The sequence below is a fragment of the Ananas comosus genome, linkage group 21, assembly GCF_001540865.1.
Source record: "Ananas comosus cultivar F153 linkage group 21, ASM154086v1, whole genome shotgun sequence".
NCBI classification, from domain to species: Eukaryota; Viridiplantae; Streptophyta; class Magnoliopsida; order Poales; family Bromeliaceae; genus Ananas; species Ananas comosus.
In genome coordinates, this window is record NC_033641.1 from 8483393 (window position 1) to 8507775 (window position 24383).

Consider the following 24383-nt stretch of genomic DNA (forward strand, 5'->3'; position numbering starts at 1 on the left):
GAATTAAACAGATTATAATTAATAATTTTGTAGTTTTATTTTTATTTTATTATAAAATTTAGTGTTAAAAAATAATAACACAATAATTTTATTTTTAAAAACATTAGAGGATAATAAAGTGTAGTTTATGAGATAGTAAAATACTAAATTGTTCCATATTGTAATATCCAAGAAATCTATATCTATACTTACTCCATTAAAGGAGAGTTCTGTCACCTCAAGACCCCTAGAGGTGACACGTGTCCTCCCAAGGCTCTTCTTTCTCTTTTTGAAAAAATTCCATGCACCCGTTCTACACAAGCTTTTTTCTCTCTTTTTAAAAAATTTGAATGCACCCGGTCTACACAAATATAATATACATCAAATCTATTTTTTCAATTTAAAATTAAATATAATTTAATAAATATAATTTATATTTTATAATAAGTTTATGTATTAAATACTATAGGCCTTAGGTTCCAGCAATGGGGATTTATCAGTATGATATTAAATACAAGTATAGACCCGACGTATCAAATGATTTCTTTCCTACCCACTCCTCATTTATAGAAAAACTTTGCCTGCACCCAGTCTATAAATATTACATATATTAATCATAACTTTTTATAATTCGGTCTATAAATATTATATATATTAATTCTAACTTTTTATAATTAGATCTATAAATATTACATATATTAATCCTAACTTTTTATAATTAGTATTATTAAATTAAAATATAATTTTATAAATGCAACCTATCTATATAAAATGTCTCTATATCAAAAATTACTAGAGTTTAAATTTTTATATCAGATTTTCAAAAATAAAGTGCACAAAATTTACTTATACACTTGGTGCATCAAATAGTATCATTTGCTTTAATATAAATAAACATATATAGATAACCCTCAACTATAATTTTTTTGAATTAAGGCCCAATCAAGTTTTATTTAGTGTTGTAATTTTTATGCTTAGTTACATTAAGATGACCAAAGAAAATTAAAATTTTAAATCTAACTAAATTACTAATGAATTTAACAAAATTTATAAATTTTTTGATAAAATTATCTTACTTAAAAAATTAAAAGTTTAGGAAGTTTCTATACATTTTCAGCAAAAGATATTTTGGCAAAAAAAATATGAGGACCCTCTCAACTATTAAGACCCTTTGCAATAGACTGCTCAAAATTAATTTTGTAATTGATTTTTATAGTTTTTTTTTAACTTTTTACGATTAATTTTGGTTAATTAAATAAAATATTTATTAAAATTTATACAAAATTTGATCAAATATTTTTTACATATGTATTTTTACATGATTAGATTATATTTATTAAATTATATTTTAGTTTAAATGGTGAAACCTTATAGAACCTTGAATGGTGAACCTTATAGAAGTTTTTCTTTTTTTATTTATGAAGAGTTGAAGACTAAAGAGCTCCTCCCAACAATCTTTTTTTCTATGAATTTTTTAATAATTTTTTGCATATATATTCCTTTATAAAATTATTTAGTTACTTACAAATTCTTATAAAAAATTTTGTAGCACATAAACCAATTTACATTATTTTTATTCAGATTATTTTTAAATTTATATAATTAATAATTAAAAATTAAAATAATATAAATATTTTAATTAAAATTTATAATTAAAATATTTTAAATCCGCAGCATCGCGCGGGTAATTCACTAGTATTACTTTACTTTATGGTAAAATTAAAATTAAATCAAGAAATAGCTAAATACAATTTTTTTTCTTTTTTAAAAAATATGCTAAACCGTAGCGGGTCAAAAATAAAGTAATAAAATTTACCATAGTAATTTAAAATGTTATAACACCAATAATAAGTTTTGGGATGAGTTTGGGGGAATAAATTTTGTCTTCAAAATAAGAGTAAAGAGATACAACTTCAGCGGGGAGCTCTCTAATAACGTTTCATTATGAAACCTCTAATTTACTGTGATCATATGTTAATTTTGCCTCTAGCCAATAATTTGTTGGGCATATATAGCGACAGATTGAGTTTACTTAACGAGGTGTCGCTGAAAAACTTTGTGCTTAAGTTTCCTTCCTCTAATAAAAGACAAAGTAACAAAATATAATATGATTACTCACATTTATTTTTTCCTACCCGAAAAATGTCTCGCATATAACACCTACACTACATCATTCAAGTCCCAAGCATCAAATTATGCCTCTCGGGTTCATACATTGACAAATCATTTTCAAAAAAAAATTTATTATATTTTTATTTCAAAAAGGAAAAATTTAATAAAATGTTACGTATCCTAAGTGGGTTACATGTGATATAAAAGATCATCCCTTGCAATAAAATATTGCACTAATTATATGGTGTATTGTTATTTGATAAAATACTATACATCAAAGTAGTATCATTGAGAGAAGCACTGTGTTAATGTATCTCTAATAATTATTTTAAAAAGTAAAATTAAAAGTATCAAATTTGAATTTCTTTTAACTTTTCAAACTTAGATTTATATTTCTGCTCAATTCTCGTGATACAAAAAATTTTCAATTTATATTAAAATAACCGTTACTAAAAGCAGAAGTGAAAGTAAAACTTAATATATTATAATATTAGACCTTATATATAAGGCTAAATTACATAAAATTTTCTTGTCAAAACTCAATTTTTTACTTTCCTCCCTGTTATTTAAAAACCTATATTTTGTCCCCTTGTAAAATAAAAAATGTTCACTTTATCCCCTACCGTTAGTAACCCGTTAGGCTTCTGTTTATAAAATATTATTATATATTTTTTATGCCAAAAATGTCCTCAGCCTTCTCTCTTGTGAACATGGTAAGAGGCAAAATGATCATTTTATCATCACAGTTCACACCGTACCCCATGTGAACTTTTTTTATTTTATAAGCAGGCAAAGTGTAGGTTTTTAAATGACAGGAAAAAGTAAAAAATTGGATTTAACAGCAAAATTTTCTGTAATTTAGCCTAAATATAAACACTATTACACAGCTTAAAAGGTTCTAATTTGTACTAATTATAACTGTAATTTTATTTATTTATTTATCTATTACTAATATACGATTTTGTCAGGGTTCTCTGAATACAATAATTATAATAATGTATTTTAAAAAACTTCTAAGTCATTTTCAATGGGGAAAAAAGTACCTTTCATTTGTCAACTTAAGATTGTAACTAAATATATAGCATTATACGTACCAATAACATCATGTGAATTGAGACCCAACCAATTAATTAACCATCTTAATTATGATTTTTTTTTATTGTTTAAGTATGTGTCATTAAATTAAATAAAGGCAAAGTTTTAATTCGCTTTCCCGCGAACTTATTATTGTTCAAAAAGTTACACTAAACTCTCCAACAGTTTAATCGTCCTTTTGATTTGACTATCTAATTTAAAAAAAAATTAATTTTACTATAAAATCTTATAATTTATTTGATTTGAGTCAATTAATAATTTTTTAGCTTCAAAATTTAAATGCATTGTTTATATTTATGAGTGTAGTTACTATATTTTATACAATTTATATAACTATAAATTTATTAAAATAAGTAATTATCTTAAATTTTGTATTTGAAAAGTCATCAAATTATTTAAATCAAACAAATTAAAAGATTGAATAATAAAATCAAAATATTAAAAGATTGGATAGCCGAATCAAAATAATCCATAATTTAGGTAAATTTTATATACTTTTATTAATTAAAAAATACCACTTTACTATCCTATTTAATCATAAATTTTTTAAATAAAAGATAAAAATAAAACAAGCAAAAATGAGTTAAACCATAGAAGGACAAATTAACATTTATCCTAAAATAAAGTACACCTCATGCACTACATTTCAGAAATTTCTATAATAAAGATATTAAATTAAAAATATAAGTTACTAAATATATTATATTCAGGTGGGAATTTTTTATATACATCTAATATAAAACTATTATTCTTTAACACATTTTATAATCACCCAAACAAAAAAAAAGCTAGATATTTTTTTTTTAAAAAAAACCCATGCAACTACGTACGTAACAAAACTATATATCGTAATAAAATAATATTACAGGAGAAGTCATTTTGGTGAATTGTTTTGCTAAGTCGCATATTCAACTCTACGTAGTTTTATATGTTCAATAAAATAATGCATATATAGGATAAGAGAAATAAGATTATTTATATTATTTAATGTTATTATTTTATTGTTGTATTACTACTTGAGGTGTATGAATAAGATTAACTAAAAGTCAAATTATGAAAATTCTAATCACAATGTTATAATATTATTATCCAATAGATATATATATATATAACGCAAAATTAATGAATTTTGTAAACTTGGAGTATTCTAAAAGTCAAATATACTTTTAAATTTAGCAATATAGACATAATTATTAGAATAAGAACCATGCATTAATTCTTAAGATAAAATCATTAGTTGCGCCTAGTTCATTTATATATATTTACTAGGATCGATGGACCATTTTCAGTCGACTATCCAATATTTCAAAATTATAATTTTGCTATTCAATTTTTTAATTTGTTTAATTTCAATCAATAAATAATATTTTGACTTTGAAATTTGAATGCGGTGTTTATATTTACAGGTTTAATTAGTATACTTTATATAATTTTCGTAACTATAAATTCATTAGAGTAATTAATTAGTCTAAATTATGAAGTCAAGGTATTGTTGACCGACTCAAATCAGATAACTTAACAAATTGGATAGTAAAAATCAAAATTTTAAGAGTTTGGATAACTGATTCAAAATGATCCATACTTTAGGTAAGTTCTGTATAGTTTTACTAATTTTTTATACATAAAAATAAATTATAACTTAGCAGGGTGCTCAAGTTGAACTAATGAGATGAAAACAAATAATACCAAGTTGTTGGTGCTATTAGGTTTTCGGCCCTTGGATAAAGAAATGTACGGTTAGAATGATATGGGCCTCCTAGGGTTGAGTGAGTTGTTAGTTGAATAGTATAATCTAACGGATGAAAATAGTCAAAGGGTTAAATCTAACGGCGGAAAACTCGGTAGCATCAAGTGCTTGGTGCTATCGATAGTATCCCAGCCGGAATATATATACGTGCACTAATAACAGTTTATATATATAACTAGACTACTGCACTATTAGTAGCACCAAGTCATAGATGCTATTAGATTTTTGACGAAAGAATGTTCAGTTAGAATAATAGTGGTTTTCTAAAATTAAGTGAGTGGTTGGTTAAATAATACTATGGCCGAAGGAAAACTTTTGTAAAGAATTTAGAGATCAATAACGTCGAACTTAAAAGTTTAAGAATCCAAATGACAGGTAGAGAAAAGTTCAGGGGTAGTGCAGCAATATACACAAAATTGTTTGGTTTAGAATCGAGATTGAATTTTTTTTCTTTTTAGAAAAAGATAACATGCTATTCGCTTTATTTATTTTTTTTAAACAAATTTAGTCAAAAATGTGAATCAATTAGAATTCGAATTTAAAATTTTGGATATCAATTATTAAATATTGGAAAAACTTCAAATAGCACCCCTCTGGTTTCACACTTTTTTACTTTAATACCATATAGTTTAAAGTGTATCAATTTAGTACCCTGTGGTTTCGCACTTTCTCACTTTAGTACCCTATAGTGTAAAGTGCGTCAATTTTACTCTGTGGTTTTATTTTTCTCTTTTCTTCGGCTCCTCTGTTAATATTTCGTTAAATTATACACAAAACTTCAGATACCGTACCTAACTTTATCGAATATTTACTTTAGTACTCGTTAGTTTTAACTTTGTCACTGATTTTTTTTCCTCCATTAATATTTTGTTAAATTAATTATATAAAAAAAACTTTAGATATCCTATCTGGGTTTATCGAATATTCATTTTAACACTCTTTAGTTTTAACTTTGTCACTGATTTAACGAAAAATATCCCGAAATGAATAACAAAATGAAAAAAATAAAACCACACGGTACTAACTTAATACACTTTAAATCACAGAATACTAAAGTGAGAAAGTGCGAAACCACAGGTGCTAAGTTGATACGCTTTAAATTATAGGATATTAAAGTAAGAAAGTGTGAAAGTACAGAGAGGATATTCAAATTTTTGAAATTTATCCTTAAATATTTTGCCACTTGCGTCAGAGACGGTCGGTAACGGGGATTGAATTTTGATGATGCAGGGGTCACTTTCGAGCAGTTTCTATCCGTCCGCAAATCGGGCCAGTTAGTAGTGGTTGGAGAGTGGGCCCTACACGCATCACCGTTATATTATTTTTCAGAACATCTGCAACAAAAACCAATCAAATATCTGCATATTATATAAAATTATAAAATTTTTAAAAATAAAATAATTAGTTTACTATATTTTTTAATATTTTTATCTTATAGTTTCAAAAACACACTTAACTATCATCTATTTACTACCAGTGATTCAAAAATTTACATTTGAATTTTCTATAATTTTATTTTATTTTACTATAAATAGGATATTATCTCATGATTCTTACAAAATCTCGCCTTACTATTGCATTTGAGATTAATTTTATTAGTGAAATAAAAACTTTTTGAATTATCGGTAACAAAAAAAAAATTATAGAAGAAAAAAATAAAATTCACCTTTTAAAATATTATTATTATTCTAACATGTAATTATTATAGTGGGGTCCACGCGCTTCCGCCTCCCACTTCCACACGCAAGAAGCCATCATCTAATCCAATAATTCAAAAAAAAAATAATAATAATAAAACAATTGCTTACATACTTTTGAAAAATTTTTAATTTTCCAACTTATATTTTTTAGAAGGTTAATATTAAAAATACTATTTCTACGTTTCAACCTATTTCTAATATACTTCTAAAGTTAAAATTTATTAATTAACTCTGTTAACTCTGTAAAATTACTATTTTGCCCTTTCAAATATACCCTTCCACTATTACTGACTTTCTTATTTGCCCTTAATGTCAGGGGCACAAAAAATATTTTGACTTTTGGTCTTTTCCAATATACCCTTTTACCGTCACCAATATTTTTTATTTATCCTTAAGTTAAGGATAAAATTGACATTTTAATTTTTTTTTTAAACTGTAGTAGATATTTAACTCACGTTTAACCTAAATTAACTTAACAGAAGATAACTGCGGGGGTATTTTACAATAACGGTAGAACATATGAAGGGTATTTTAGAAAGAAAAAAAAAAGTAGGAGTAAATCAGATATTTTCAAATGTACGAGAGGTATATAGATAATTATCCCAAAAAAAAACCTCTTTGCGACCTATTTCTTAAATTTTTTTTAATTATTTTTTAATTATTGTTGAATATAAATTAGTTTTATGTTTCCTTTTATATACTCATATCAGGACAAAAATTTTATAAATTCAAATTTTCAACATCTTTATGATTTTTTATATATTCAAACCTTTTGATTAAAGTCCACATCTACATAGTGGCTATTTTGTTTTCTATGTGAATCTCAACATCTTAATTGGTGGCTCTTAAGATGCATTTGGTGATGTATACGTATACAGCAATTAATGGTCACATCGAGATGACTGATAAAGCAATTAATGGTCTAAGATTTACATCTAATTTTGATCATATCATGAGTGCAAGTCGCAAAGAGTCTGATGATTGATATCTGAAATTCTAAGTTTGAATCTAATTGCTTCACATTTTTGCTAAAAAAAAAACTTTACCTCATTTACGCAGACACCGGAATTTTTAATTTTGGTAAAAAAAAATTTTTCTTAATCTTTATCAAATAGTTCGACGGACCCTTCTTTTCAATTAAAGATATATATTAAATACACAATCCTCTCGTATAAAGCTTCACAACACACACACAAAATATATATATTTGGTATTCTAACTTGAAAAAAAAGAAAAAAAAATTAAAGTTCGGTTCAACTTATTCTTCAATCACCGTGTTTAATTATTATTAAAATTAGAAGAGAAAAAGAAATAAGTTTCTTTATACTTTTAAGTTTTGCATAATTATGTGTACGGCATCAGATCAAAACATTTATGCAATTAGTAATTAGTTTACTTGAAAAGAGAAGACTATTTAACTATTTGACAAAGTTTGAAGGGTCTGTTTGCCAAAATTGAAAGTTCAAAGGTGCCTGTTTGTAAATGAGCTAAAGTTTGGGAGATCTCCATACAATTTTTCTTAAAAAAAAGTTAAAATACACTAATTATGAGTCTATACCATGCTTGCTTAAATATTTTAGAAATAATTACCTATATATCCCTCAAAACTTTAGAAATATTTTATTTATTCCTACTTTTTTTTTTTTCTTTTTAATATATCTCTCATGTGTTCCTCCGTTATTCCAAAATATTTCTACAGTTACCACCAGTTAAGTTAACTTGGATTAAACGTCAGTTGAGTATCGACTAGAGTTAAAAAAAATCAAAATGCCTCTTTTACCCTTAACTTAAGTAGACCTGGCAAACGGGCGGATTGGGTAACCCGCGGGCGGGTTATTGTACCCATAGTTTACTTGGGCATGGATAAAATTTACCCGCAAATTTTTGGATAGCCAACATTTTTACCCATACCCGCACGCGGGTGGGCGGGTGGGTTTGCGGGTTACCCACAATATTTTTTTATTTTTTGCTCTTATATTTTTTAAATGGAATATATATATATATATATATATATATTTAAAAGCGTAATATAACTCATTATTTAAAATATTATAACATACAATAAAAATATTTAAAGTCTTAAAACAAAATTATTTCATAATATAAAAGACATGCAATAAGGAATTAGGATTAAGATTTTAGAATGGATAAATAAAAAAAATATATTAATTAAGAAAATATATTTTGTAATTAAAAATATATGTGCGGATATCCGTGGGTACCCGCAGGTTACCCAAAATGCCCACAGTATAATGGGTATCCACCCGTTTTACGCGTAATTTTTTGGATTGAAAAAGTTGGTACCCATACCAGCAAATTTGTGGGTAATGCGCAGGTACCCGCAGGTTTGGGCCGAGATTGTCAGGTCTAAACTTAAGGACAAATAAGAAATATTGGTGATGATAGAAAGATATATTTAAAAAAATCAAAAATCAAAATATTTTTTTTACCCTTAACTTAAGGATAAATAAGAAAAGTCTATGATGGTAGAAGGGTATATTTGAAAGGGCAAAATAGTAATTTCGTGCCGATAACAGCTATTGCTAACAGTTTATTAACGGAATTTAACTCTAGGGACATATTTGAAATAGTTGGAATGTAAAAAAGATATTTTCAATATTAGGCTTCGTTTGGGATTGCGGGGAGATTGCGTTACGTGCGGTGAGAAAGTATGTTAGAAAAATCCCCCGTTTGTTTTCGTACTTAATATTGCGTTCCGTATATCACGATGAGTCGGTTACAATATATTTTCTGCGGTCCCACCGGAGAACGCAGAAGCATATCCCTATATGCTTTTTCCATAACTCCATTTTATCTAATAGCATTAGATAGGCTTCAATATCAAACTAAGCATTGTCTTCTAAAAGGGGTAATCAGAAAGTCGGAAACTTTTCAGAGGTATATAAGCAATTGCCCTAATATTTTAATTCGATAAATTTCATCAGATATGTCACATACTTTAATACATATAGATTGGGCCCAAACCCCGTAACATTATCTTCTATTTAAACATATTTAAAACATGTATTAGAGACATCACTCATAACTCTAAGCTTTGACTTGATCATTTGCCCAAATTAAAAATAATTTTATTTAAACATTGAGGGGAAGCTTCTCATCTCCTTCCTAATTTGGAGGCTTTGTCACTTCTGTATTAGATTGAGTTTCAAGATTCTTATGGATAATCATCTTCAAATAAGCCCATGCATGAAGATTAGAGATGTTGTATTATTATATAATTATAGATGATCATATATATAAAGCAAGATATACTCTAGTTTATATAATGGAAGTGTTTTTTTTACACTACTTCTATGGACTATCAACTTCAATTTTAATTCTGTGGAGATGATAATATGACCAAATAAATTCTCAAGTAAGTTCAAGGCAAACAAAGTCATAGTTATGAGCCTGTTTGATCTTGCTGTCGGGTGTAGTAGTATTTGAAAAATATTATTCCGCGACATAGTATATTATATTTTGTTTTAATTATAATTTTGATATGCAACAACAACAAAAGATTTAAATTTGAGCTTCTGATTCTTGCTACGGTGGAAGCCCTAGGGCCTATAGTTGAAAGAAGAAACAACGATTAGTTCAGATTTTGTTAAGTGTTCGCTTGGTTTATCTTCTAAAATTGTTTCTCCATTTTGAAAAGTAATAGATAACTGCATCATATGAGTATAGATCTTTTTGTATAAGAGAGCCAATGCTCATAAAAATATAGTAGCCGGACTCATATATATGGCTGGGGTTACTATACTCTTATGAGTATAGACCTCTTGTACTCATAAATTTTTAACCGTCGATTGATGGGATGTATGGTTAGAATAATGGTGGTCCTCACCTAGAATAATAGTGGTCCTCTAGGGTTGAGTGGGTAGTTGGTTGAATAGTATGACCTAACGGGTGGAAACGATCAATAGAATAAATCTAAGGACCGAAAACTTATAAATATAAGGGAGCCAATACTCATAAAAGTATAGTAGCCGAACTAGTATATATATATATATAGAGAGAGAGGGAGAGAGAGAGAGAGAGAGAGAGAGAGAGAGAGAGAGAAATGTAGATCATTCCATGTGGTAGAAATAAAAATGGGCTATGAGGTTTAAAAGTACTATTTTGAGGTCTCGTTTGGTATCATATGTATGTTTATATGTTTCAAGTGAAATTTTGTATAAAAAAAAAAAAAAGGGTACGTAGATGGTGAATTACTTATAATTTTTTTTACCCAAAATATTTAATGTATAGCAAAAAAAATAAGAACTTCAAAATAATTCTTTCTTTTAAATTTATTTAAATAAATTTTTATCTATCACTTAGCTAAATGTATTATAAACAAACCAGCTATAATAATAAATAAAAAAAATCTTTCCTCCAACTTATCAAATTATATATATAAAGTTAATGTTTAACGAGTAACATTGATATAAATTTGAGAGGCCATAGTTTGAAATTTTTCACTCTGCTTTAGAAGATGGTAGATAAAAATCAAGTGAGAAATTTTACCTATAAATATGATTAAAAGATTTTAAATTAAAAAAATTAAATTAAATTAAATCTCCATATCATCCTTGTGACAATAAATAATTTTTTTTATTGGTATATAATTTGCCTATAAGTGAAAAGTTATAAGGAGGTGTTTGGCCTCTCGTTAAAATGTAAAAAAATTATTTTTCAAAAATTCATTATGATTTTTTTTTCTACGATCTTAATTTGTTTTTCAAATAAAATATTCAAAAAACAAAATTATTATATTTCATAAAATACTTTTTAGAAACGTTCAGTAAAAAGATTATTTTTTGAAATGTTTTTTTTTTTCGAAAATCAGATATATTTGTTGAAAGCAAATTGTAATTTTGCATACATATTGATTAATTTTAAACACTTTATTACATTTTCTCGCATATCAAATACAATATATTTCATAAATAAATTAAAATATATATCGAATATAATGTTTATGCATTTATATAAATATAATGCGAGTGTTTTTAATATACATTTTTGAGTTAATTTGTTGATTTTTTAAGCTAATAATATAATAATTAATTAAACTCTCAAAAAGCAAATTAATTTGGATACATTATTTTTTGTTTTTTTATTTTTTTAGACTTTTCATTAACGTTCATCATGGCTAATGATTTCTATAATTGTCTTTTTGTGTCCCGTGATTCTCGGTTCTAGAACCTTCCAAATAAGTCACACCATGCACATATTTTTTATTTTTTATTTTTCATATTTGATCTTTGAATTTTTTTTTTTTCTAAAAAAATGATATTGGTAGTAATAAGGAACTAGTATCAAAAAAGTTTCTACTTTTCTTTGGACTAAAAAGTTGAAAGTGACAACTCTAGTTTAGATCCTTAATTTGCTCCTTACATCAATGAGAAGTTGTAATATAAAATTTTATTTACACTTTTCTTTAAATCACTAATTTTAGATTAATTTTTATCTTACGGATAATATGGTATCAGAATCGGTCATCAGCTCTCTCGGCTTAAGTAAAAAAATTTATAATGTCGGGTAATATGGTATCAGTGTTTTATATATTTTGAAGCATTAATTAGGTGTAACGGCACTCATACAAATTATTATATATAATTCTTAGATAAAAATGAAAGAAAACCATCTTAGCTAGTGACATGCCATTTTCAAATTAATTTTTTTTAATCATATCTTTAAAGATTAGCATCTCCTTAATTTTTTTTTAATTTAAATTACTTAAACATATTTTGGTATTTTGTAGATGAGAATTATGATCAAATATACAACATGACATATTATATTCGATTTTAAAGTTTTTTTTTCAGAATAAGATAAATTATTATTTAAATAAAATATAATATCTTACCAAACCAAAAAAATATTCAAACTCCTTATCTCCCAATTGCACTTGAAAAATTCTTACATTGAGCTAATTACCGCAGTATAACTTATTTTAGGATGCAAACTGTGACAGCCTCGGAATTTGAATAGTCTTATATATAAGATATAATAGACCTAAACTTCTTAATCCGGCCAGAATATTCTGGACGTAGTTAGGCACAAGAGGTTAAGAGGGTTAATCGTGCTATGGCTAAAGTAGTTTCTAGGATGGATGGCCTCCTAGAAGGAGGATATCACAGTTGGTATCAGAACCAATCACCAGATAGAAGTATGAGATAAGTCTCGATTGAGTTAGAATTTGAATGATAGATGATCAGGCTCAAGAGGTTAAGATGATGAACCAATCACTGGGTAGAAATGTGAGATAAGTCTCGACTGAGTTAGAATCTGAATGATAAATGATTAGGCTCAACAGGTTAAAATGATGAACCAATCATCAAATAGAAGTGTGAGATAAATCTCAACTAAGTTAGGATCTGAATGATGGATAATTAGGCTCAAGAGGTTAAGATGATTATACGTGTAAAAAATAGAGTAGTTCTAAAATGAGTGATTCTTCTAAAAAGCAACACGTCATGTAAGCAAGACCTAAGTTAAAGAAAAAAAGAAAAAACTTCAAAAACCCCTTGTGGTTTCGTACTTTCTCACTTTTGTAACCTGTGGTTTAAAGTGTATCAATTTGATATCCTGTGGTTTCATTTTTATCTTTTTGGCAGCTTTTTCATTAATATTTTGTTAAATTATATATAAAAAACTTCAGATATCCACCTAGATTTATCGAATATTCACTTTAGTACCCTTTAATTTTAATTTTGTCATTGATTTAAGAAAAAAAATAGTAAAATTGATAATAAAAATAAAAAAATGAAATCACGGGACACTAAATTGATATATTTTAAAACACAAGATACTAAAGAAAAAAAGTACGAAACTACAGGAGAATTTTTTGAAGTTTTTTCAAAAAAAAAAAGTACATAATACTACAAAATAAGAAATTCATGTATCTAAATAGAGGCCTAAAATTAGAGGGCCTACAATTGAGGGAATCTCTTCACACATCTTTTAGTTACCTAATTCTTTTACATAATTGAATGTACTAAATTCATGTACCCAAATCAATCCACATAGTGCACCAAATCAATTTATTGCCCACTCATATAAGTCAAAAATAAATGAGATGGGGTCCTACATGAGGTGCAAAAGGCCAAAAACATTTACATTTAGGAGGTACAACCTTAGAAGAAAAGGTGAGAGGTTCTGAGGAGGAAAGAAGAATACACATTGATTGATTAGTGGCCCCACTAATTTAATTGAAGGAGCCAGGGAACAAGTAGAAAATGTTAACCTTTTTATTTTATTTTATTTTTTTTTTGAGATAATGGGTTTTGAGTAAGTCATAAAAAGGACACCTAACACACGCCAACTCTCCCTCAATTGTTTACAGGATAACATGATACCAGAGCCAATTCAAAGTTCTATTTTTTTCCGAGATCACCAGATATATCTAGGGTGTGTTTGGTTCGCTTCTTTTTCACCATAGAATCGGAATCGAAATGGGTGAATCCGTTTGTGGGTGTTTGGTACGCGGGAGTTCCATTCCGATTCCGATTCCCGAGTGGAATGGAAATGCCCCAATCACCCCTTTTTTCAATCCGGCCTAGGAGGCCGGATTGAAAGTTGAATCCGGACGGAATAGATATTTATCCGGATTAAATTTATTTTTTCAACTTTTTAAATTAAAACATAAGTTAAATTTTAAAAATTAAATATATAANTCAAAAACCCCCTTGTGGTTTCGTACGTTCTCACTTTAGTAATCTGTGGTTTAAAGTGTATCAATTTGGTATCCTGTGGTTTCATTTTTATCTTTTTGGCAGCTTTTTGGTTAATACTTTGTTAAATTATATATAAAAAAACTTCAGATATCCACTTAGATTTATCGAATATTCACTTTAGTACCCTTTAATTTTAATTATGTCACTGATTTAAGAAAAAAATTAGTAAAATTGATAATAAAAAGAGAAAAATGAAACCACGGTGCACTAAATTAATACATTTTAAAACACAAGATAGTAAAGTAAAAAAGTACGAAACCACAGGAGGGTTTTTTAAAGTTTTTTCAAAAAAAAAAAACATAATACTACAAAATAAGAAATTCATGTATCTAAATAGAGGCCTAAAATTAGAGGGCCTACAATTGAGGGAATCTCTTCACACATCTTTTAGTTACCTAATTCTTTTACATAATTGAATGTACTAAATTCATGTACCCAAATCAATCCACATAGTGCACCAAATCAATTTATTGCCCACTCATATAAGTCAAAAATAAATGAGATGGGGTCCTACATGAGGTGCAAAAAGCCAAAAACATTTACATTTAGGAGGTACAACCTTAGAAGAAAAGGTGAGAGGTTTTGAGGAAAGAAGAATACACATTGATTGATTAGTGGCCCCACTAATTTAATTGAAGGAGCCATGGAACAAGTAGAAAATCTTAACCTTTTTATTTTATTATTATTTTTTTTGAGATAATGGGTTTTGAGTAAGTCATAAAAAGGACACCTAACACACACCAACTCTCCCTCAATTGTTTACAGGATAACATGATACCAGAGCCAGTTCAAAGTTCTATTTTTTTCCGAGATCATCAGATATATCCATACTAATTAGGGATGTCAATGAGTATGAATACTCGAGATATTATCCGAACCCGAATCTGAACGGGGCGGGTTTACCCGAGCTAAATGGGTATGGATTCAGTTATGGATATAGAAAATAAAAAACCTGACTGATATGAATACAGGTATGGATTTTGTATTTACTTGACACAAACCCGAACCCGACCCGAACCCAAACCCGAACCCGACGGATTATAAATATACATAATTTATTTTTATTTATTTATATAATATATAAAATATTTAATAATTTTTATCTCTTAGATCTTCATTCAACGGTATGAATTTTTAACATCAGCCGGGTTCGGGTCCGGGTTCGGATTTCGAATTTTTGATTGGGTACGGATATGGGTATGGATTTTTAAAACCCGCCGGATTCTTGTCCGAGTACGAGTATGGATTTTAATTTGATTTTCGGATTCGGATTCGGATTTTTAAAAACATGATCTAAACCCGACTCGTTGACATCCCTAATACTAATACATGCACGGAAGCGTCAAATATGTTACTGAGTTATTTTTTATTAGATTAATCTTTTAAATAATACTTTAAAGAATGGAAAAAAAAAGTAAAAATTGAATGCAATGTGACTAATAATAGTTATGAGGACATATAGAGCAACCCTCCTTTTGTACCATTTTGTACCATGTTTTGGTACAAACTATGTTTTTATAGGAAGGTTCTATATACTTGTTTTGCCTAAGCTATACACATCCTTATAGAATCACATATTTAACCTAATTTTATTATCAAGATTCTTTTGAAATGAAAAGTAAAAGCTAGAGCTCTTACTTTAATTTAGAGTTGAATTATTAAAATTTGTTAGATTTTTTTGAATAAATGGGAGAGACAAAAAGAAAATTGCCTTTTACTCTATTGTTTGGAAGTATAGTGAGAGAAAATAAAAGATAATAAGCTTTCTAACACTCTTATCTTCATTTACACTCACAAAAATTAAAGACACATATAATTTCTCTCTCACTTTTCTATCAAAAAAAACAATGACCTATAAAAGTGAGGCTTAATTATAACTCACTTTAAAAACTCATTTTTGTACTTATGTTTTGCAAAACAAACAACCGATAAGATGTTATCGTTATATTCAGAAAGTGTTATTTTTGGTGCTTCACTTTCGCGCAACCAAACATGCCCAGCCAAAATCAAACCAAATAAAATCGAAATCATTGGTTTGTTTTGGTTTCGCGGGTTTTCGCTTCGGTACCCATCACTATTATCTTAGGCCCAAACCTTAATGGGGGCCCAGAGGCTTATTGGGCCTCTATGTAGATGGGTTTCCAAAGGCCCATTGGGCCTTCTGATGATAACTTAGTCCAAATTACATGGAGCTTATTATATGCTAAATATATGAACACATGTTTATTAATAATAATAATAAATAAATAACAAATGTGTGAGCACACAATATATCTTCTGTATTTGAAAAAAAAAGGTGCAACAATTTTTTTATTTACAAAATAATTTTTTCTACCTGATTTTGGATATTAATAAAAATTTACTTTAGAAAAGAAGTAACATAACAGTTTTTTTGAGTTTTTTCTTTTTTAGAGAACAGTTATTTAAAAAAAAAAATGGTCTGTTTGGTCCTTAGGAAAAATAGTTTTTCTAGTTCTTTTTTCAAAATTTAGGAAAAATCTTTATTTTTATTTTTTTGGATTTTCTATCAGAGGAACAAATATTATGCAAAAGATATTTTTTAAGGAGAACTTTATTTTCTTGGAAAATAATTTTCATGATTTTTTTATGCCTTTGGTTTTTCGAAAAAGTGTGAAAAGCTATTTTTGAGATTTTTTTTTTTTATAAACAATCACTCTTTTTTTTATACTTTTTCCTGTTTAGTTTTGAAAAAAAAAACTAGTTTTTCCAAAAAAAATTTAGATTTCAATAAAAGAATAATAGCTAATATGCATTTCAAAACTTTAAAAATAAAAATATTTTATTTATCTCTGGAGGACCAAAATATTCTTGTTAATTTGAAAAAAATTCTTCAAATACCTCCATTTTCTCATAGGATTTGCTAATAGGATTGTATTTTAGTAGGGTATTTTGATAATTCCAAGATGAATTTAAAATTTTGAATAATAGTAGGAGTAAATAAGCAAAATTTCCTTCATAAAATATAGTTTTTTGCTAAATTACATAAAACTTCCTGTCAAAATTTGATTTTTTACTTTTCTTCCCTGTTATTTAAAAATCTATACTTTGCCCTGTTGTAAAATAAAAAATATTCACAGAGAGTACGGTGTGAACTGTGATGATAAAATGACCATTTTGCCCCTCACCATTGTCGTCTCCTTTCCATCTTGTTTATCCGCCGTCTCGATCGGCCACAGTTCGTGTCTCGATCAACTGCGATTCCTCTCCATTTTCTTCTCCACATGCTCCCTTTCTCCTCCTGCACCATCGTCGTCCCTCTATTTTGACGACATTAAGGAGAAATCGAGATGGGTGTGGATGGAGAGGTGGGCAAGGGCAACGAGGGCAAAGGCGAGGCGGCGAAGGAGGGCGAGGGGGTGTTTATGGGCACGGACGGAAATGTGGGCGAGGGCGAGGCAGTGAAGGAGGGCGAGGTGGCAAGGCGAGGCGGCGAGGTGGAGGAGGGTGAAGCAACAGCAAATAGGGCGGAGGGTATTCTTTGGCATAAAAAAAATTTTATAATGAAATCCGAACGGATCACTAACGGTAGGAAGTGAAGTGAACATTTTTTATTTTACAAAGAGGCAAAGTGTAGGTTTTTAAATAATAGGAGGAAAAAGTAAAAAATTAAATTTTGACGGGGTTTTTTCTATAATTTAGCTTTTTTTTTTGGTTTTTTATGGATGAAACTAGAATTCTTAAAGAGGAGTTGCAATCAACCCGTACTATTTCTCTACTCTTCATCTTCCTCCTCTCTCTCTCTCTCTCTCTCTCCTCCGCCGCCGCCGCCGCCGCCTCCGCTCCCATGGCGACCTCTCAAACCCTAATGTCGTCGTCGTCGTCGTCGCCGCAACAATCCCCTCCCCTACAAATCCTAGGTATTGTTCCCCCCACACAAACCCTTCTCCTTCACTATCATCGTCATCAGCATCAGCATCAGCATCAGCATCATCGATTTGATCTATTGGATCCTCTTCTTCGATCTCCGCAGTTCGAGAGCCCGAGGGGTTCTCCATATGGCGAGGTCCCCCCTTCGCCAATGGCGAGCCCCGCCCCGAGCTCGACCGGGTCCCCGCCGCCGCCGCCAGGTTCAGCGACGACGGGGCGCGGCTCCTCGTCACCAGAAGCGCTTCCGCGGTCAGCGTCTACAGCTGCGGCGGCGGCGGGGGCGGAGGATTCTCGGAGATCAGAGCCTTCGAGATCCCCTCCCTCCTCGCCGCGGCGCTCTCCCCGCGCGGCGCGTTCCTCCAAACGTTTCAGAAATCGACGTCGCCGCAGGATAAGAACGTCGTGATTTGGAGCGTGGAGAGCGGTTCTCCTGTGTACCAGCAGTTTCAGAAGAATATGTCGAAAACTACATGGTTCAATCACAAACCACTTTGAAAGTGCAATTTTTTTGGCTTAATTCCACTCTAGTTCACTGAATTTTAGTGGCATAATTTACATTTAACCAAACACACCAGTACACCACTAAACTTTGGATTTTACAGCAAACACTCTACTCTGCTAATGTAGTATTAGCAACATTAGGTATCGTTTTGTTGAGATTTTGATCCCTTGGTGGTCTCTCGGACAAGAAGACGAGAAAAAGGCTTAGTTTGAATCGATAAATTTTGAAAATTTGAACTCGTTATGGTCATTCTTATAAGCAAGCATTCTAAGACTGTTATTCACAAAACTGGTATGGATTTTGAACTCTCTGTTCTCATCAAACACTAGTGTTCTCTATTTTTTCCCGATCGGAGTTTAGGAGTAATGCATAGAACGTGAAAACTCTCTTAATGTTTGGCATAATGAAGTTGAATTAAGCCTTCTTTTTTTTTTTTTTTTTTCTTGCTAGGATTTAAACTTTTCCGAAAAATGCTCTATTTGATTGTTATTTTGCTGAATTTCTCAGGCCATCAGTTCAGTTTAGTTCTGATGAATCAGTCGCTTGTAGAATGGCTACGAATGAGATACAATTTTTCGATCCTAAGGATTTCGCCAAAGGAATTATAAATAGATTGAAAATTCCTGGTGTTACTGCAATTGAGCTCTCAAAGTCTCCTGGTTCACACGTTGTGGCATACATAGCAGAAGCCAAGGTTGGTTAGTGTGGTAATTTCTAGTTTAATTTTGTTGGGGAAATGGATAATGATATAAGTCGCTTTTTGGCTTTAGGGTGTCCCAGCTAGTGTTCAAATCTTTTCTTGTGGTAAGGATTTACAAAGCCAGCCTGTTGCTCGGAGAAGTTTCTTTCGATGTTCTAGTGTTCAGTTCCATTGGAACAATGGCACAACTGGGCTTCTTGCTGTTGCTCAATCTGACGTCGATAAGAGCAACCAGAGTTACTATGGAGAAACTAAGCTGAACTACTTGACAACTGATGGGAGTCATGAAGGACTTGTTCCTCTCAGTAGGTTTCTTTTTGTGAGTAAAATTGCATGGAGGCCCTTTCTAATGTAGGCCATTTCAAAATTTTGTTTTTGTTGAAACCTCTTGTATTTTTGTTTGTTTTAATTTTAATTGTTTCTGTCAGATGAACCAGGGATTTCATTAAATTTGGTGGTAATTTCGTTATTATAATGGCTCTACCTGAGCTATGAAACTGTAGGTTTTGTTAGCAGTTTATTGATGGTAGCTAGCTCAACTGTCAATTTGAACAAAATCCCAGTTCCGCATGTCATCTGATGGAAATAACTCAAGTTAAAGTTTCAGTATATTCTAAATGGCCTACAGCTTACGGGGGTTTGTAAACATTGTTGCCTTTTTTTTAAATTTTTGAGTGCAAATGGTTATACTGATCATGAGCATAATTTCCAGAAAAAGAAGGGCCTGTGCATGATGTTCAGTGGTCTCTCTCGGGATTGGAATTCGCTGTTGTGTATGGATGTATCCTTCTTGAGTATTTCGTTTATAGCATAATAATAGATACCGTCCTTGACTTCGGATGTAATATTTGTTAACTGTTATTACTGTAGTCCTTGACTTGCCTCAGTTATGCCTGCAAGAGCAACAGTATATGACAGGAAATGCAACCCTCTGTTCGAGCTTGGTCAAGGTCCTTACAATACAATAAGGTGGAATCCAAAAGGGAGATGTATCCTTATTCTAAAGTTTTTTTCGACTTTTTATGCTATTATTGACTCGCTTGAAGTTCAAACTGCTCCATTTTTTAGGTGCCTCTCTTACTTCTCCATGTTTCCTTAATTGTTTATTATGAAACAGTTATATGCCTGGCTGGATTCGGTAATTTACCAGGTGATATGGTACGCATGTAACTTTTTTAAATGTTCAAGCACATCCTTATGATCAGCATGAAAAGAAAACATTTTTGTGATTTTCATTTGGATCATTTGTTTGAATCTATTTTCCATTTCCATCAATTATCCCTAGCTCTGAGGAATTCTCCTTCAGCGAATTAAGGCTTATGTTGTACTCATGCAATGAATTGGCTCTTCTTGTGGAACTCACGATTGTGGGCCTATGTATAGAGCAGTTACATGTAAACTTAGTAATCTTATAGATTTGATCCCAAATTTAGACATGATCACAAGGGATATCCTTAAGTTCTGCTAGGTCACTCTTGTTGTTCATTCATTTTCATGTGGTATTTTGACGAAAAGTTGTAGTTTTATGTTCAACTTCTTGCTATAAGATTTTCAAGGAAGCAAAAAAAGAGTAGTTGAACTCTGCCACAAAATTATGTTGACTCAGTCCAAGTTAGAGCTCTAATCCTTATTACTGATCATAGTTTTGGGAATAATGCTGTCATACACCCTCACAAAAAATAAGTAAGTCCCTCAGGGAATACAATAGTGGTCTTGTTATAGGGAATGAGCGGGCCTTCCTATCCATGTCGATAGGAATAGAGTCATGTTTGCTACTCTGTCATATAAGATCAAACAGAATTTATTCTGAGGTATTGCTGTAGGGCACAAGTTAAAGACAATAAAATCCTGTATTTCTTTTTCTGTGTTTTGTCAACTACCAAGTACAAAACTTGAGATTGTTCATGAAGAATTCCTCCTGATGAGGACAATACTGCATTTTTAACTATGGTAACATTTTTCTCCTGGCAAAATGGACTTGCTGCTCTCATCATATATTAACTCACAAATAGCGGTATCTTTTAAGAGCGTGTTCCGATCCAAAGCTGCCTTCCCTTCAATTACAGCCTTGATCTAAAAAAAAAGGTTAGGAACCTGTTAAGCAACAGCAATAATCTGATCGAAATCTTGGCAACTGCAATCTTATATTTTTTTTTATAGGAGATGCATTATTCGTCCATTGGCCACCAGCTGAAAGCTAATAGCAATACTGCAATCTGTTTATACTTAGTTTTTATTTTTTTTAATAGACTGTCAAGTGTAGTGTATCTTGAGGCAAGTGTGTTTGTCAAATATAAATACCCTTGAGTCTCTCCTTTCTCCGATCAGATGACCAGGTCGGTTTTTTAAACTTTGGTTTTAACTATGGGTGAAATCCGATTAATGAGTGAGCTGCTGTTTAGTTGGTCATTTAGATGTTTGTAACATAACATGAAATACTCAGAAGTGCTTCAGGGATACCACGAATCTTAAAGTTCTTATCTGTGTCTTGTATATCTTTGTAATGAACTGTTCTTTCGTTCATTCCTTCTATACTTTTGGTAGTTGTCGCACCTCCATTTTCTAACCTGTGCTGTATAACCTATGAATTATTTGTTGCCCTAAATGATTTTTGTTTAGTGTCTTGTAATTCATAGGCATATTGATTGTGTTTCTTTATTGTTCCTAGGCATTTTGGGATTATTCTGGGAAGAAGTTGCTTGGGACAACAAAGGCTGAATGTTCAGTCACGAGTGAATGGTCTCCTGATGGGCGATATTTCATGACTGCCACAACCGCACCTAGGCTGCAAGTAGACAATGGGTATGTTGCACCTTCATTACATTTAACCATTCTCAGGTCAATGTTTTTTAGTTAATATTAGTAGTCTCTTCCTTTTGTTTTGAAGGATAAAAATTTTCCACCACGATGGGTCTCTGTATTTTAAGAAAATGTTCGCTAAGCTGTATCAGGTATCTTCACATTGTTGTTCTTCCTCGTAGCCCTGCAAATTTAATTGTTGCCTAAGTTCTTATTTAGTCTGGCTTACTAAAAATGCTTTCCTAATGAGAAGTAGTAATTAAATATTTGACAAATTGAAGGTCTAGAGCTCTCGCCATTGTGGGAGCTTGAAATGAGCTTCTAAGCCTGCAAAGCCAGAGCTCTAGTTTGAGTCTTCTACTTTTGCTTCATTGAAGCTGGTAAGAAGCATATTAACAAGAGCAACTTTTTTCACCAACTCTTCTATAGAGGCTTCAGTTGAGCCAAACTAGGTGTTTATTGTTATTATGATGATTATTATCCTTGCAAGGTCAACATTGTACCTAACATCAAAGATGAACTTTTCTGCTGCTGCGTTGAATCATGTAGGCTGACTGGAAGCCAGAAGCACCTGAAAGATTTGGCGATATTGCTGAACTGACCAAGTCAGTTAATGCTATAAAGATTGATGAAAGAAAGAAACAAGGTTATTTTACTTCTGTATCAGTGACTTACATTTGATCAGTTCCCAGTCGCTGAAGATGATTCTATTTATGGTTTCAGCTCAAGATTCGAAGTCCTCGCAAACATCAAGACAGGCTGCTGCGAGTACTGTCGCAAAACCTTCCGCATATCGCCCACCTCATGCAAAGAATTCTGCTTCAGTTCAAGAAGAGGTATTTTTGTTGCCGGAAGCTGAAAAAAAATATGCATGGTTGCTCAGAGTCTAAAATGTTATCTGTGGCAGATAATATCAGACTTTGTAAATTAAAAAAAAAAACATTTTCCTGAGGGAGTATTCGTCTTTTCCTGCTGATTTTTTTTTTAAAAAAAAACAATCTAGTTCTTATAAAATATATTATGTTAACTGATACTAACACCATTTTTATAAATTGCAGCTTTTCGGGGGACTAGCGCCTTCAGAGTAAGTTTCTTACTCATACTTTATTTGTTTAACTTTATGAATTTTACTTTTAAATGCAACTCTTTTGTGGCTACTAAATACATCTGTTTAAATGTATCAGGGAGATGAGCAAAAATGCTTTGAGAAATAAGAAGAGACGAGAAAAGCAAAAGGAGAAAAAGGCCGCAGAGGCGGGAAGTTAACTATAGCATTTTCCATATCTGGCGAAAATCATATCTATACAATCGACACAAAAAAAAAGAAGAAGATAACTTATCGGACATTTTATTCTCGAACACTAAGATCTCTCGAGTTTGGACTCATAAAACTTATTTTCACCCCTTTTTCTTTGAGGAATTGATGAGGTCGTCTTTCGTCAATAGAAGTAGCTGAGCATGACTTTCATGAAACTTCCTGTGTTAAAAATGAAGAGCAGTTACTTGGATCAATTTGAAGAGTAACTGAATTTATTGTTCCTATGTATTTGTGTAATGCGTTTGCGTCCAATACGGATCATGATTGAAGCACGACAAGTTTCTAGTATGTGTAAAACCGATATTTAGTATGTGTGAAGCCAAAATTTGTATAAACCTCTCTCTCTCTCTCTCTCTCTCTCTCGTTTGTAACATATGTCAATTATACAATGACTCTGCTGGGTAGTCACAAAGGCTACAGATGAGCGTGCAATCATGGGCATTAATTAATTTTGTATACACTTTAATCCATCGTCTCTCATCAACGGCAACTTTCACTAAAATCTGAGTTTCATAAAGGGCAATCTTCGCAACCGGTGATGCAGAATACACACTACCTGCTGATCCCACATTACTGACAGAATTATACATGGAATAAAACTAAATATTATATAATCTGAAAGAAAAGGGTGAGATTCTCAACAATTCTTAAAAGATGGCGCGAACTAAGCGCGCCTTAAAAGCACCTTCAAATTGTCGGAGTTATTTCACGTATGAACTATAACATTTAGCTGAAAAATATTCTCTCGCATAAAAATATAAGAACAAACATTTTCTTCAGCATTATATCAAAACGAAATTACTGTGTTGCCTCTTAATT

At 30.6% G+C, this 24383-nt stretch overlaps 1 protein-coding gene across 1 annotated transcript; it reads left to right on the plus strand.

The window, feature by feature from the left end:
* LOC109726622 (eukaryotic translation initiation factor 2A) lies at positions 18069-23899 on the plus strand. Its single transcript, XM_020256330.1, has 13 exons — positions 18069-18235; positions 18349-18718; positions 19255-19441; positions 19518-19752; positions 20160-20228; positions 20335-20436; positions 20565-20605; positions 22116-22249; positions 22335-22398; positions 22796-22892; positions 22970-23082; positions 23305-23330; positions 23431-23899. Exons 1-13 carry the CDS (start codon positions 18163-18165, stop codon positions 23510-23512), a joined length of 1593 nt encoding a protein of 530 aa, XP_020111919.1. The 5' UTR covers positions 18069-18162; the 3' UTR covers positions 23513-23899.